Genomic DNA, 13,349 nt, shown 5'->3' with positions numbered 1-13,349 from the left:
CAGCCCCCCCCGGCTGCTCCCCAGCACAACCGGTGGCACAGGGCAGGGGGTGCAGCCCCCCCAGCATCACCCCAGCCCGCGGTGCCACCCCACGCACAGAGAAGGGGACGCCGCGGTGGGGAGGGGGCGCAGGCAGGGCCGGGGTTGGGGGGCTCCTGCCCACCCACCACCCACCCACCTCCCCAGCTGCTCGCCCCATAGCGTGTGCCGTGTTCGTGCCGTCGTCCCGTAGCCGGGCGCTGCGTGTGCCCGCCCCGCTGTTTCACACCGCCCTGCATGTCGCCTTCCGCGGTAGGTGCCCCCCCCCCCAATAAACCCGACGGACACCCCGGCTCTGTGTGCGCCTGCGCCGCGGGATGGGGGCATGGCAGAGCTGCAGCACTGGCGCAGGGATGGGATAGGCAGCACCCCATGGGACAGACGGGATTAGGGCCCGCTGCCATGGGGTGATGCCAGTGCACACCCCATGTGGGACAGGGACAAGGGCCAGGAGTGTGGTGCAGGGTGGCGAACCTTGAACTATGGTGGAATTAAATATTGCAACAGCCAATTGGTGGGATGTGACATTCCCCGTGCCCGGGCCAGCGCTCGTGCCCGAGGCAGTGCCATGGCCACCGTATGGCCCGTGCAGGGATGGGGCCGGAGGAGGTGGCATCGCCTTTACTGAGCCCAGGACACAGCATGGCACTGCCCGGCGTCCCCACGGCACAGGGTATCCCCAGTGCCACCACCAGCGCCATGGGGGGGTCACTCCTGCCGGTAGGTGCCATTGTAGGTGAAGGGCTCTGGACCAACGCAGGGGCCGGGGCTGGCGGGTGTCCAGCGCTGGATCTCAACACGGGAGAAGGTGGGGGGGTCCAGGGGACGGACAATGACGGGGCTGTGCGAGGCCACCGAGGGGTCCTCATCGAAGAAGTTGAAGGGGCGCAGGAAGAAGCCAACGGCGTTGCCAGGTGTGGCTGTGTTGGGGATGTCCTCGGCATGCGGGACGTGCAGGAATCCTACGGTCACCCAGGCCACCAGGTCCTGTGTGGATGGGACCAGTGATATCAGTGGGGCACAGTGGTCCCCCCGTGAGTGCCGGTGGGGCCTGCCCCCCTAGCTCCATCCCCATATTGTCACCTGGTCATCGATGCTCTCGTTGTTGCGGATGAAGCCCTCAAAGCTGACCAGGGGCTCCCAGGGGTCATTCTGGGCATAGATGCTGCTGCTGGTGGGCTCGTTCTCGTGGTGCCGCGTCACGGCCAGGTGGTACCTGAGTGGGACAGGGCAGGATCAGGCCCCTCGATGGCACCAGGCAGGACCCATCTCCTACCCCTGCCGGGCCACCCATCACACAACCGTGTGGGGATAGCCAGGGCTGGCAGGGAGTCCTGGGGCATCCTAGCTCGTGCAGGCTTGGCGTGGCAATGCGCACCGGTGAGGCCACCACTGCATCCCTGCTGTGCCAGGCCAGGGGGCCCATGGTTCCCACAACTGGGATGCTCACAGTGCCCCTGGGGTGGATGTTGGTGCCTGCTCTGGGGTGTCATGGTGTGAACTGGGGTCTTTATGGGGGACACCCATGACCACGACCATGACCAGCTCAGGCTGCAGAGCAGGGAGCCGATGGCACAGGGGAAGGTGCCCACACCATGACCCCAACTGCTGGGCACACAGCGGGTCTGTCCATAGCCACATCCCGGTCCTGGGGCCCCCACCTGCCCCAGGAGACTCCCTCCTCTTCCTGCCACCCGCGTGGCAGCACGGGCCCGGCGTGGGAGCTGTGCTGGATGCGGTAGCTGCGCGCGTGGCCCCAGCGGTTGCGCCGGCGCGGGTTGTAGAAGAGCAGGTAGCGCGGCAGCGCCGTGCCGAAGGGGAAAGCAGCCTGGCGCTCGCTGCGGCGGGGCTGCCGGTGCAGCCAGGGCTGCACCACGCGGGCCCCCGGGCTCCAGGGGTTGGAGATGTTCTCGAAGCGCACGTCCATCGTCTCGAAGCTGTTGCCAGTGCCTGCAAGCAGAGAGGCTGTGAGACGCGGCGGGGACCCTGCAGAGGTGCCACCGTGGCTGGGGGACGCCTTCAGAGGGTCCATGCTGTGCCCAGGCAGCGGCGCTCCCCCGGGGTGAGCCTCCCAGTCCCCCCGATCAACATGTGGGGTCTGGTCCCACCACCCAGCGCCCACCCCATAGCTGGGGGCAGCAGGGGGCTGCACCTGCGACGTCCAGGTCCACCTTGTAGTGCACAAGGTGGGTGTGGAGGTTGCCCAGGACGTGGCTGTGGACGCGGCTGCCGTAGCGCCGGCCCTGCGGCGTGTAGAAGGTGGCGTGGATGAAGCCGGTGGCGTGGACCTTGGCCTCCATCACGCCGTTGGGGTAGAGGAGGAAGTCCCAGATGTAGTCGTAGTTGTAGACGGTGGAGGTGGTGCGCAGGACCAGCGCCTGCCCCTCCAGGCCAGCGTAGAAGTGGAACCCCCCCTGGAAGTCACTATCAAAGTGGCGGCGGAGCGGGACGCCGGTGGGCAGCTCGAAGATGCAGATGGCACGTGGGAAGCGCACGGGCCCATCGGCATCGTAGAAGTGGTGCACATCCAGGTAGGTGGCCACCTCGGGGCAGTCGATGCCGCGGGCCAGCTCATAGGTGACAGCACCCATTCCCCACCCGGCATCCATGTACTTGGTCTGCATGGCGGCCGGCGTGTGGCCGCCGTAGAAGGCAATGGCCTCCTGCACGCTCACCTCGTAGGCCACGCGCTCCCCGTTGAAGCGCAGGTTGAAGAGCTGGAGCCCGGCAGAGGAGCGCAGGCGGAAAGCCAGGCTCCATCCACCGTACTCCAGCTGGTTGCCGCTCACCCGGTACCGCCGGCCCTGGGGCTCACACACCTTGGCCCCGTGCACCCCGGTGGGGGTGCCGGTGGTGAAGCGCCCACGGGGCTCGTAGCTGGAGAAGAGCTGCTGTGACGGGGGCTCTGGCAGCCGCGCCACCGCCAGTGTGCCGCGCTCATAGCGCTCAGCCAGCTCCTGCGGGCTGGAGAAGTAGCGCCCGTTGTACCAGAGCCGCTGCACCGCCCAGCGCCGTGGGTCGGGGTCCCGGTGGTCCACCAGCACCTCCAGCCCCACGGGGTGCAGGAAGAAGCCCTCCACGAAGCGCTGCAGCACCAGCCAGCTCCGGCGCTCACCAGACACCAGCCCCCGCGGCGCGATGTCCGAGAAGGTCAGGCAGCGCTGGGAGCAGTTGTGGAACCAGAAGCCGGTGGCGTCGAGCAGCAGGCGGTGGAGCGGCTCCATCGCCTGCGCCAGCACGCCGTGCAGCAGCTCGTACTCCAGCTGCGTCATGGGCCGCGCCGTGAAGGGCACGGTGCGGCTGCCCTTGAACCGCAGCGGCCGGTAGGAGCTTGGCCGGGGCAGGGGCCCCACGGCGAATTCGGTGATGTTGGGCTCCGCTTGCCCACCGAAGAAGACGACAGCCCGAGCCTGGCGCCGGGGCCGGCGGCCACCGTGGTCCAGGTAGCGCAGGGCCAGCCGCTTCTTGGGGGGCAGCAGCTCCACCAGGAAGAGGGTGTTCTTGGCCAGGGGCCCCCCACGGCTCGGGGACAGCCCCAGCTCCGGGCGGCTCATGAGGAAGGTCCGCACAGCGCGCAGCTCAGCCGCAGACAGGTCGGCGAAGATGGAAGCCTTGTCTGGAGGCAGCTCAGTGGGGCCGGCGCTGGGGCTGGGGCCGGCGCTGGACACCATGGCCAGCACGGGAAGTGCCCAGGCGAGCCGGAGCAGCCACATCCTTGGGGGACCTGGGACAAAGGGAGCTGTGGACCATGGGGCCATGGCCCTGCCTGCAGCTGCAGTGACCGTTGTTGTCCTGGGCACAGGGAGCAGCCAATTCCGCATCCCTGCTGGCAGAGGTGGATGCCAGCATGGGCACCGTGGTGTGACCATGGCATGTGCCATCCCATCCTGCAACACTGTGTCAGTGAGGCAGGCCATGCACCATGCCATGCCATACTGGCTCTCCTGTCCCAGGAAGCATGGACCCCTTTGAGTGTGAGCACCAGTCCCATGGGAGCCACCAATCCCCAGGGGTACTGGGCAGCCATTATGATACTGAGGGTCCTCTCCACCAGCACCCTATTCAGTTCCTCAGGCTGCGGGTGCTTGAGGGGATGGGCAGACACTGACACCCCAAAACGGCCAGAGCCCGCTCTGATGCGGCAGCTTTGGCTGGCGGGGTCACTGGCTGGTGAGTCAGGGGCTTTTAGGGCAGGGAGGGGGCCTCTGCGGTGCTGGGACAAACTGGTTCCACCTCCAGCCATCTGAACAGTGGCACCACCGAGCCCCCGCAGATGCCACTGCCTTGGGGCTGCTCCCCTTGGATTCCACCGGTGCCCAAGCCGCCCGTGTCACCCCAAAAGCAGGTTGAGATTGGTGGAGGGCCCGGGGTGCGGGGGGGGGGGGGGGGGCTGCACCCGAAGCAGCTGCAGGACCCCGACCCAAGCCCCCCTGCCCAGGGTGAACAGTGCAAGCCCTACTCTGGGACCCCGGGGTCCCGACTCCCGGGGAGAAACAGTCCCCCCCTTCGCGACCTCCCGGTCCCCCCCCTCACCTGCCCGCGTTCTGCAGCCCGGCCTGTGCGCGCTGCCCGCCCGTTCCACTCCCCCCGGTCCCGTCCCGTCCCGTCCCGTCCTGTCCCGCCCCCCCGGGTCAAGGCTGCGGCCGCCCGGTCCCGCCCCCCCGGGGATCCCCCCCCAGCAAGGGTTTTCCACGCTTCCCCCCCCCGCCGCGTTCTGCGCCCTCCGCTCCGCACCTGCGCGCTCCCGCACCGCTCGCTGCCGTGCTCCTGACACGCCAATGCGGGGGGGGGGGGGGGGGGGGATGTTGCGGGGAGGGGCCCCACGCGTGGTGGGGGGCGAGAGGGACCCCGGGACCGGGCACACCCCGAGGGTGCCCCCGTCCCCCCCGCGCTGGGAGTGGGGGTGCTGACCTGCCCCCCATCACCCCCACGCGTGGGGCTGCGGGCCCGGCCCCCGCGGGTTAATGAACACCCGGCACAGCCCCCGGCCCCGCGGCCGCCCGGTCGTTGTTCCCCCTCTCTGCCCCGGGGTGCTGCCCGTCACGGCCTCACCCAGATCAAACTTCAGGGACAGGAGATAACAGCGCTGGGATGGACCCACGTAGGACCGCGGCCGTGGTGCTCCTGCACGAGGTGGTGGCAGACCCTGCCCAGCATGCAGGGACAAGGGGGGGTGGACCCAGAGCTGCGATGTAAGCACCGAGCGTCCCCCCTGCTCCTGGAGCTGTGCTATGGAGTGAGGCCATGGCACAGCATGGCATGGCATGTCGCGGCACAGCATGAAATGGCATGGAATGGCGCAGTATGGTGCGGCATGGCATGACACAGTGCAGCATGGCATAGCAAGGTGCAGCATGGCATGTGAAAAAGTGCTCCGCAGAACCTGGTTTTGGGAAGAGCTGCTGGACACTGGGGGTGATGGAGTTGGGAGTGCTGGAAAACATGGTGGTTTGGCTTCGTGCCAGTGGTTGAACCGGGATAACTGCCCCAGTGACCCCTGGCATGGCCGGGAAGGCTGTCATGGAGAGCAGCCAGCCAGCCAGTGCTGCTGGGGTTGCCAGGAAGCCGGTGGCAGCTTGGGGACTTCCAGGGATGCTAGTTCCAAAAGGCCAGGTCTAAGCATGGAGTATGGAGCGAGAGCACAGCACAGGACCCCTGGCTCTGGGGTGGCTGCAGGTGGCACTGCCCCATGGTGAGGCCTCTGCTTGCTCCTCCTATACCCATCCCCATGGCAATGCACCCCTATCCCTCTGGTAACCATGGCTACACCCCATCCCCATGGCAATGTGTCCCTGACCCACTCCATCGCTACAGTAGCACCACATCCCCATAGCAACGTACTCTGCACCCTTCCAGTGGTACCCATGGTGGCACCCTACTGCCACAGCAGTGTCTCCATGACTCCCCATCCCCATGATTACACCCTGTCGCCATGGCAACGTCTCCAGAACCCCCCCCATCCCTACAGCGACACCGCATCCCCATGGCAACGTACCCCCTATCCAACTCTCCATCCCCATGGCAACGCGTCCTTTCACCACCACTACCCCATCCCTCGCTGTTCCCATAGCAACGCCTCCCCTTAGCCCCACCCCCCTCACGCCCTCCCAACAGCAACGCCTCCTCGGTCACTATAGCAACCACATCCCCCCCCCTCCCAAAGTCGCACCACGGAGGGGCTGGATGCTCCAGGGCTCTCGCAGCGCTCCCATTGTCCGGGCAGATCGGCCGCCGTCGCCATGGCAACGCGTTCTGGTTGGGATGCGGGGTACCCTGGGACACCCCGGCCCCGGGACACAGCAAGACCTGGGCTGGGCTGGTGGGGGCCGACCCTGCCTGCCCGCACCCCGCTATCGTGCCTGGATGGCTCTGAGGGAGCAAGGAGCCCCCTCACCCCTTCACCCTGCCCTCCACGGTTAACACGTTATAGCTGAGAGGTGTAGGGTCACTGCAGCTGTGGCCTTTGAGGAAGGACAGGGGTGTCTCTCAAGTAAAGGCAGGGAAGTTCCTGTTTTGGGGGGAGTAAAAGCTTTTCTTTGAAAGCCAGAGCCCCAGAAAGCACCAGGCAGTGTGGCAAACAGGCTGAGTGCCATCGCTGGTGACACAGGGGGGCACAACGACCCCTTCTGAGCAATACGGCTTAACCAGGAGCACCTTGGCAGCGACAGAAACTCTTCCTAAACCCACGTGGCTGTTAACAGCATCGTGTTTGCTGTTTTATTGGCACTACCAAGGCAAAGCTGTGGCCGTAGAGTGCTTTAGCAGCAGTTTAAAACCAGAAGTGCAGAGACAGCGATTCCTCATCAGTGACCCTGATTGCTCCCAAAGCATGGGAGCATTTATCATCGCAGTTCCAGCAGAGCAGCTGGGTTATAAACTCACCCTCCCTGAGGATCTGGGAACCTGTTCTAGTTTCAAAAGAAGAATTCTTCCGTTTCTATAAGAGGAAACCACACGAGGATGTCTGGAATCAAAGGAGCCTTTGAAACAAAACCTCTGAGCGGGTGTTTATGTCTCACAGCGGATTATCAGCCACACACAGAGTGTGGCACAGATGATAAATGGCTGTGGGAGAGCGGAGGCCTGCGCTTCCTCTGGCCAGGCAGCAACTGGGCAAAGCTCGTGGCGTTGACGCCAAAGGAGAGGCGAGAGGAAGGCTGAGAGGTGAAGGAAACGGCTGAGGTGGCTGGATAAACCTGATAGCTGACGCCTGCGGAGGTTAAGGGAGTGTGCTGCGGTGGGAGGGCTTTACCCATGCAGGTTTTACGCTCCTCTATCCAGAAACAGGCTGCAGGGGGGTTGTGTAGAGCAGGAAAATGTGCTTCACAGTGCAGCCAGCCTCCTGCACAGCCCAGCAGTGTGAGCAGATGTGTGACGGGGTGGCCTGTGTCCTCAGTGTCTCCTGGATCAGCAGTGGGGAGTCAGGAAGAGGGTCTCGAGCATCCATCCTGCTCCTGTGCTGCCCCTCATCAAGCACGGCTGGTGTAGGCATCCTCCCCAGAGATACCTTAAGGTGCTCTCCTGCAGGAGGAGGAACCACCAGGGAAAAGACAAGGGAATCTGTCGGTGTTGCACATGTCATCCCTATTATTCCTGTCTCTGGGGAGCACGATGTTGCCACTACCACAACACTGAACAGGCTCAACACCGGCTTCTGAAGGCACCAATAAGGCACCTGGGCTGGACTGGACTTGGAGCAACCTGGTCCAGTGGAAGGTGTCCCTGCCCATGGCAGGGGGTTGGAACTGGGTGAGCATTAAGGTCCCTTCCAACCCAAACCATCCTGTGATTCTATGAACCTCCACAGCTTCATGTTCATAGGGGATATGTGTTCTGGTGGTGGAGTTGGAGAGGTCTACCCTGTGCTGGTGCCTGAGATGGAGCTGGCCTTTGGAGTAGCCTGGCTTTCCGTAGGACACAGCAGCAGCCCCATAGCCCCTGAAGGCCATCACTTGTCATGGGTACAGCTGGAGATACCCAACAGCTCTGCAAATACTCACAATACTACTGGAGGCACCTGAGCACATCTCTGGGTTCCACAAGGTGAGGCTCACCCGCTGGTATTCACTCTGCATTGTTGTGACTCCTGACATCTACCTTGGGTTTTGACCTCCTCTTTGATGCCTGCGGGCTGTCTCCCAGGCACACCCCAGCCACTTCTCACCGATGAGATGGGGCAGGGAGAAATCATGCATCCCCACAATGTGAAGGGTGGACACGCCATGGGGCTCCAGCAATACCAGATTACCAGAGGAGCAACCTGCTTGCTAGGACTGCGCTGCCACCTCTTCCCTGGTGGGACATCTCCCAGCAGAGAGAGCGCTCCTGGGTATCCCTGGAGCCCTGCTCGTGTCAACATTGGGCCTCTCACTGCTGAGCCAGGGGCTGGTGCCCGCAGTGAGCAGGTCCCTGCTCCACACCGCACCTCCCGGAGGATGCAGAGGGGTTGGTGTATCAGATGTGTCATTCCAAAATAAAGCCCTGCAAGGCTTCCATGGCCTCGAGCCACCCCCCCGTGTTCCCAGACAGCTACCGACCGGGTGGGATGGGGAAAAATGTGCGCGGAAGGCTTCTAGTTGCTGAGGGGCTGCTGGATTGTGGAAAGCAGACACAAGCACTGAAAGTATCTGGAAAGCTTCAAGCCTGTTTCCACAGCTCCGCCGTGTTTCTTTCGCCGCCGTATTTCTTTGCAGAAGACCTGCTTCTTGTTTCTGAGACAAAAGGGTTTGTTGTCCCCCCCTCCAAAGCTGAAACACCGCCTGGAACCCTGCGCCCCAGCGCAGCAGAAATGGGGGCACTTGTCCCACGTTCCAAACATCTCTTCTCCCTAAACCCCCCCACTCAGCCCGAGAGATGCCTGCATGGCACGAAGCAGGGCTGATGGTGCCTCACCGTCATCACCTCGCCGTGAACATCAGGTGCTTCTGAAGCACGGAGGCGTGAAGCTGAGCTTTGCAGCCCTCCTGTTGTGCCCATCCCTCCACTCGCGGTGCTGTGGCTGCAGTTCTCAGCTCTCCCCCTCAGGGGAGGGTTTGAATTGCTCCAGCTGGTGCCTTCACACCAGATGCAGGGGTTTTTTTCCGCCTCTTCCCTAACTGCAGACAAAAGCCTTGTAATCAAAAGAATAACAAAGCGCACAATGGCCCCATCAGCTCCCTCAGCCAGCGCTTCCGCCAGCTGCTCCTTTCTTTCAGGAGAAAATCTTCCATTACTCAACCCTTTCACGAGTTCTTGCTTCTTTTTGGGGCCTGGATCCGGTGTTTCACCACGGGTGTGTTTCCTTTCGAGGCGCAGAGGGAAGGGCAGTTGCTAAACCAGAGACAAGCAGCACCCTCGCTGCTGGGGAAATCGGGATACACGGATTTAAAAGCCCAACCTCCTTGTCCCTGTGAGCGCAGCTTTCTCTGGTCTGGGCATCCACAGCTCCTCCACTTGCATCCACAGCTCCTCTGTTTCACAGCACAGGATCATATCCCCCCTGGGGCTCAGTCCTGCTCAAGCCTCGGGCTCACTGCCTCCCCTTCTCTCCCCTTGGGGTGCCAAAGGACCTGCAGAGCCTCCTGGTTGCATCTCTGCAGCTTCTGGAGAGAAGCTGCGCACTCCAAGCTGCCTCCAACCATTTGCTGGCTTCCCCAGGGTGTCTGCACCTCCATCTCGCACACTGGACACGTGCTTGCTCTCAGTCCTGTTGTTTGTCACTAAACGGAGTCCATTGTGTCAGCTGTGGTGACTGGATTGCTTTACCAATGGAGTGTAGCTGGTTGACTGAGAGCAGAAGGCACTGTGTTGTTCCCAGGGGACATGGCCAGGCTTCAGGTTCAACACAGCCTGCCTTCCCTTGGCTTTGTCAATGCAGGTTTGCTAAAGCAGCGCTTAGAGCTGGAGAAGCTCCATCAAGGATTTCATAGGGAAGTGTCTTTGTATGCAGATGAGATGGAGGTTGAACCTTCATCAGCCACTGGCTGCTGTGACACCTTGTGTCACAGGGGTTTTCATAGAATCCCAGAATGGTTTGGGTCAGAAGCCCATCCAGCTCAAACCCCCTGCCACAGGCAGGGACACCTTCCACCAGACCAGGTTGCTCCAAGCCCTGTCCAACCTGGCCTTGAACACTGCCAGGGATGGGGCAGCCACAGCTTCTCTGGGCACCCTGTGCCAGGGCCTCACCACCCTCACAGGGAAGAACTTCTGCCTCAGATCCCATCTCAGCCTCCCCTCTGTCAGTTTAAATCCATTCCCCCTTGTCCTGTCCCTACCTGCCCTTGTCAAAAGCCCCTCTCCAGTCTCTTGTGGGCCCCTTTAGGCACTGCAGCTGCTTTGAGGTCTCCCCAGAGCCTTCTCCTCTGCAGGCTGACCAAGCCCAGCTCTCTCAGCCTGTCTCCACAGCAGAGGTGCTCCAGCCCTTGGAACATCTTTGTGGCCACCCCAGCACTGCAGCCCCATCACTGTGGCAGGGACAACACTCAAGGACTGGCTGCAGCAGGAAGATAAATCCTGTGGCTCCCAGTCCCTCCTCCTGGGACAGAGAGAATCATGTCCCTCTCAGGGATGTGGTGAGCCTGGGCCTGCTCCACGTGGGCACCAGCGAGGGAGAAGAGGAGGCAGTGTCACATCCAGCAACAGAAATAGATCAACTGGATGGAAAATGGCTCAGCTGTTTGAAAACGCTTTGTCGGGTATTTCTGGCCAAGGATCACGCTTCCCTGCCTCCCTCTGTGAGATCCCAATTGAGCTTTCTGCAATTAGTATTCCTCAGAAGATGAGGATTCATTAGGAAAGTGGCGACAAGGAGATGCAGGGCACATCTTGGTGGGATGCCACGGAGCATGGAATAGCACGGACACACTGGGGTCCATTGGGACACATTGGGGTCACAGCTCCTACATCAGGAGAGTTCCCTGCTGGGAAGCCCCAGTGGGTATTGCTCCCAGGATGAGCAGTGCTGCACAGAGAAATAGCGCTGGTGCTCCCAGCATGCCTGGACCAGCTGCTTCAGTAAGTAGATTTCCTTGGGAAAGCTGGAAGTGGCTGTGGGAAGGCAGCTCGCCCCTGGTTTGGGGCCTGGACATAGGGCTATCCCCAGAGAACAGGGTGCTGCCAGGGAACACTTGTGATGGAACAAGCGACTGTGCCACCTACCTCAATGCCACTGTCCAGCTCTAATCCCTCTGGTAGCACTGGACCTTTCCTACCCTGTCCCACCGACCTCCCGGAGATGGGGGTCTCCTCCCAGCCAGCACCAGCCCAGTGACGGTCTGATTTTTCAGCGTATGCCCCTTTCCAAACATCACCCCACCCCCTTGAAGAGCCCGTGGGTCCTTCTGGGTGGCCAGCACAGCTCGGAATGGCTCTGCAGACACCGGGGCTGTGCTGTGCGGTGAGCAGCCCCCAGGAATTCCCTTCAGCGTAGTTGTGATCGTCAGTTCAAGCACTAAGCAAGTGCTAGACCCAGGAATCTGTGTCTTTAAGGGCATTAGGAAGGTGATGGACACTTATCAGCGCCTTAACCTCCTCCCCCCCCCCCCCCTTCAGTCCTCTCCAGCTCTGGGCTGATGGCAGAAAAATAACTGGGAATCGTCTTCCCACCTCAGGAATTCGTTCTGAACGGCGAAGGAAGAAGAAGGCCAGGTTTGGCCTTTGCATGGGATTCGGAGCGCTGACGTCCTCAAGATCCCCCCTTCACGGCCCCGCGCTCCCCGGCCCTCGGAAACGGGGCCGGCGCTCGGCCTGGATGCCGGCACCGACCCACGTGTGCGCCCGGCACGTTGCGGGCCGGCGGCGGCACAACTAGGGCATCCCAAAAAAGCCAGGCGGGCCCGCGGCAGCGGGTGTCGCACCCGGAGGCGGCCCAGAAACCGGCGGCAGGGGAAGTGTCTGTGTGACAACCGGCACAAGCCCCCAGCGGCCGCCCCGAGCGCTGGCCTGGAAACGCTCCTCCTGCGCTGCGGCAGTGCCGAGCGCCGCCGGCATCGCCTGTCGGACGTCCCCGGGAGCGTTCGGGGGTCACCGGCACACCGGCATCGTTAGGGTTGGAAGGGGCCGCTGGAGACCATCCAGTTCAAGGCAGGGCCACCCAGAGCGGGTTATACAGGAACGTGTCCAAGTAGGTTTGGAATGTCTCCAGACTCCACAACCCCACTGGGCAGCTTGTTCCAGTGCTCTGCCCCCTCAACGTAAAGAAGTTCTTCCTCACGTTGAGGTGAAACTTCTTTCAGTTTATGGCCATTGCTCCTCATCCTGTCACTGGGCACCACTGACAAGAGTCTGGCACCATCCTCCTGGCACCCACCTTTGAGATATTTCTATGCATTAATAAGATCCCCTCTCAGACTGCTTTAAACAGGCCCAGGTCCTGCAATCTCTCTTCATAAGAGATGCTCCAAATCCCCAATCATCCTTGTGGCCTCTCTTGGACCCTCCCCAGTAGCTCCTTGCCTTTCATGTACCGAGGAGCCCTTGACTGGACACAATACTCCAGATGTGGCCTCACCAGGGTCGAGAGATGGGGGGGGGGGGGGGGGGGAGGGCACCTGCAAAGACTCCTTCTTGGTATCATACAGGTGTGAATGTACTCAACATGTCCCTTGGTGCTTCTGGATGCTGGGTCTTGGATTCCTCGTGCCCCTACACATGGAGGCAGCCAGGCTGTGTCCACACTGCTCTCCACAGGGCACAGCCTGGTATCTGCAGAGCCATTTGCAGAGCACTGGTCACCCAGAAGGACCGGCAGGCTCTTCCAGGGGACAAAATGATGTCCCAAAAGGACGTTTCCTCCGATTCCCTCCTAATACTCTGAAAGATCACACTGTCACCATGCTCATGCCAGCTGGGAGAAGCCCATCCCTAGGAGGTTGGTGGGAAAGGTCCATCATTGCCCTAGCGAGGCACAGGCAGACACGTCTCCCAGGACACACCGCTGGATGCTAATTCCCTCTCAGAAAGTGCCAGGGGATGCTTATTCCCTTCTGGGGCATGTTGGTGGATGCTCATTCCCAGCACAACCTGCCAGGGGCAGATCCCGGCTGCCAAGGCAGCAGCTGAGCTGGAATTTCCCCCAGGAGCACTGGAGGGATGTCCCTCCCCGGGGCTGGCACACCCAGCATGGGGCACAGGAGCCGAGGCCAAACCTCACTCTGCTCAGGTAAGTTCGCACCTGCAATTCCCCTTGGTTTCGGGGTATGCCCCTCTCCGAGCCCTGGTGCATGAAGCCCCCCGGCACCTCTCTCCAGGGGATCCCTGCGCCTGGAGCTACAGCAAAACACCCACAGGGATGGAGCCAGCAGCACAACACCCCATGGGAGCCGGTGGGG

The 13,349-nt window shown here is 62.1% G+C and overlaps 1 protein-coding gene across 1 annotated transcript; it reads right to left on the bottom strand.

Annotated features, from left to right (window-relative positions):
* Positions 1–550: 550 nt before the first annotated feature.
* Positions 551–4,651, bottom strand: AOC1 (amine oxidase copper containing 1). Its single transcript, XM_065667098.1, has 5 exons — positions 4,573–4,651; positions 2,192–3,763; positions 1,701–1,989; positions 1,123–1,255; positions 551–1,026 (listed from the first exon to the last, which is right to left on the bottom strand). Exons 2-5 carry the CDS (start codon positions 3,750–3,752, stop codon positions 748–750), a joined length of 2,262 nt encoding a protein of 753 aa, XP_065523170.1. The 5' UTR covers positions 3,753–3,763; positions 4,573–4,651; the 3' UTR covers positions 551–747.
* Between the last annotated feature and the right edge of the window lie 8,698 nt (positions 4,652–13,349).

This window comes from Lathamus discolor, chromosome 2 (genome assembly GCF_037157495.1).
Source record: "Lathamus discolor isolate bLatDis1 chromosome 2, bLatDis1.hap1, whole genome shotgun sequence".
In the NCBI taxonomy this organism is placed as follows: domain Eukaryota; kingdom Metazoa; phylum Chordata; class Aves; order Psittaciformes; family Psittacidae; genus Lathamus; species Lathamus discolor.
The sequence above is the reverse complement of the archived record's forward strand: the minus strand, read 5'-3'. Positions and strand labels throughout refer to the sequence as shown.

Bases quoted from the DNA above. Each gene is read 5' to 3' on its own strand.
- AOC1 (XM_065667098.1), bottom strand. From the start codon at position 3,752: ATGTGGCTGCTCCGGCTCGCCTGGGCACTTCCCGTGCTGGCCATGGTG. The intron at 1,256-1,700 runs GTGGGGGCCCCA...TGTCCCACTCAG, and splicing joins GAGGGAGTCTCCTGGGGCAG to GTACCACCTGGCCGTGACGC. The intron at 1,027-1,122 runs GTGACAATATGG...CCATCCACACAG, and splicing joins ACGAGAGCATCGATGACCAG to GACCTGGTGGCCTGGGTGAC.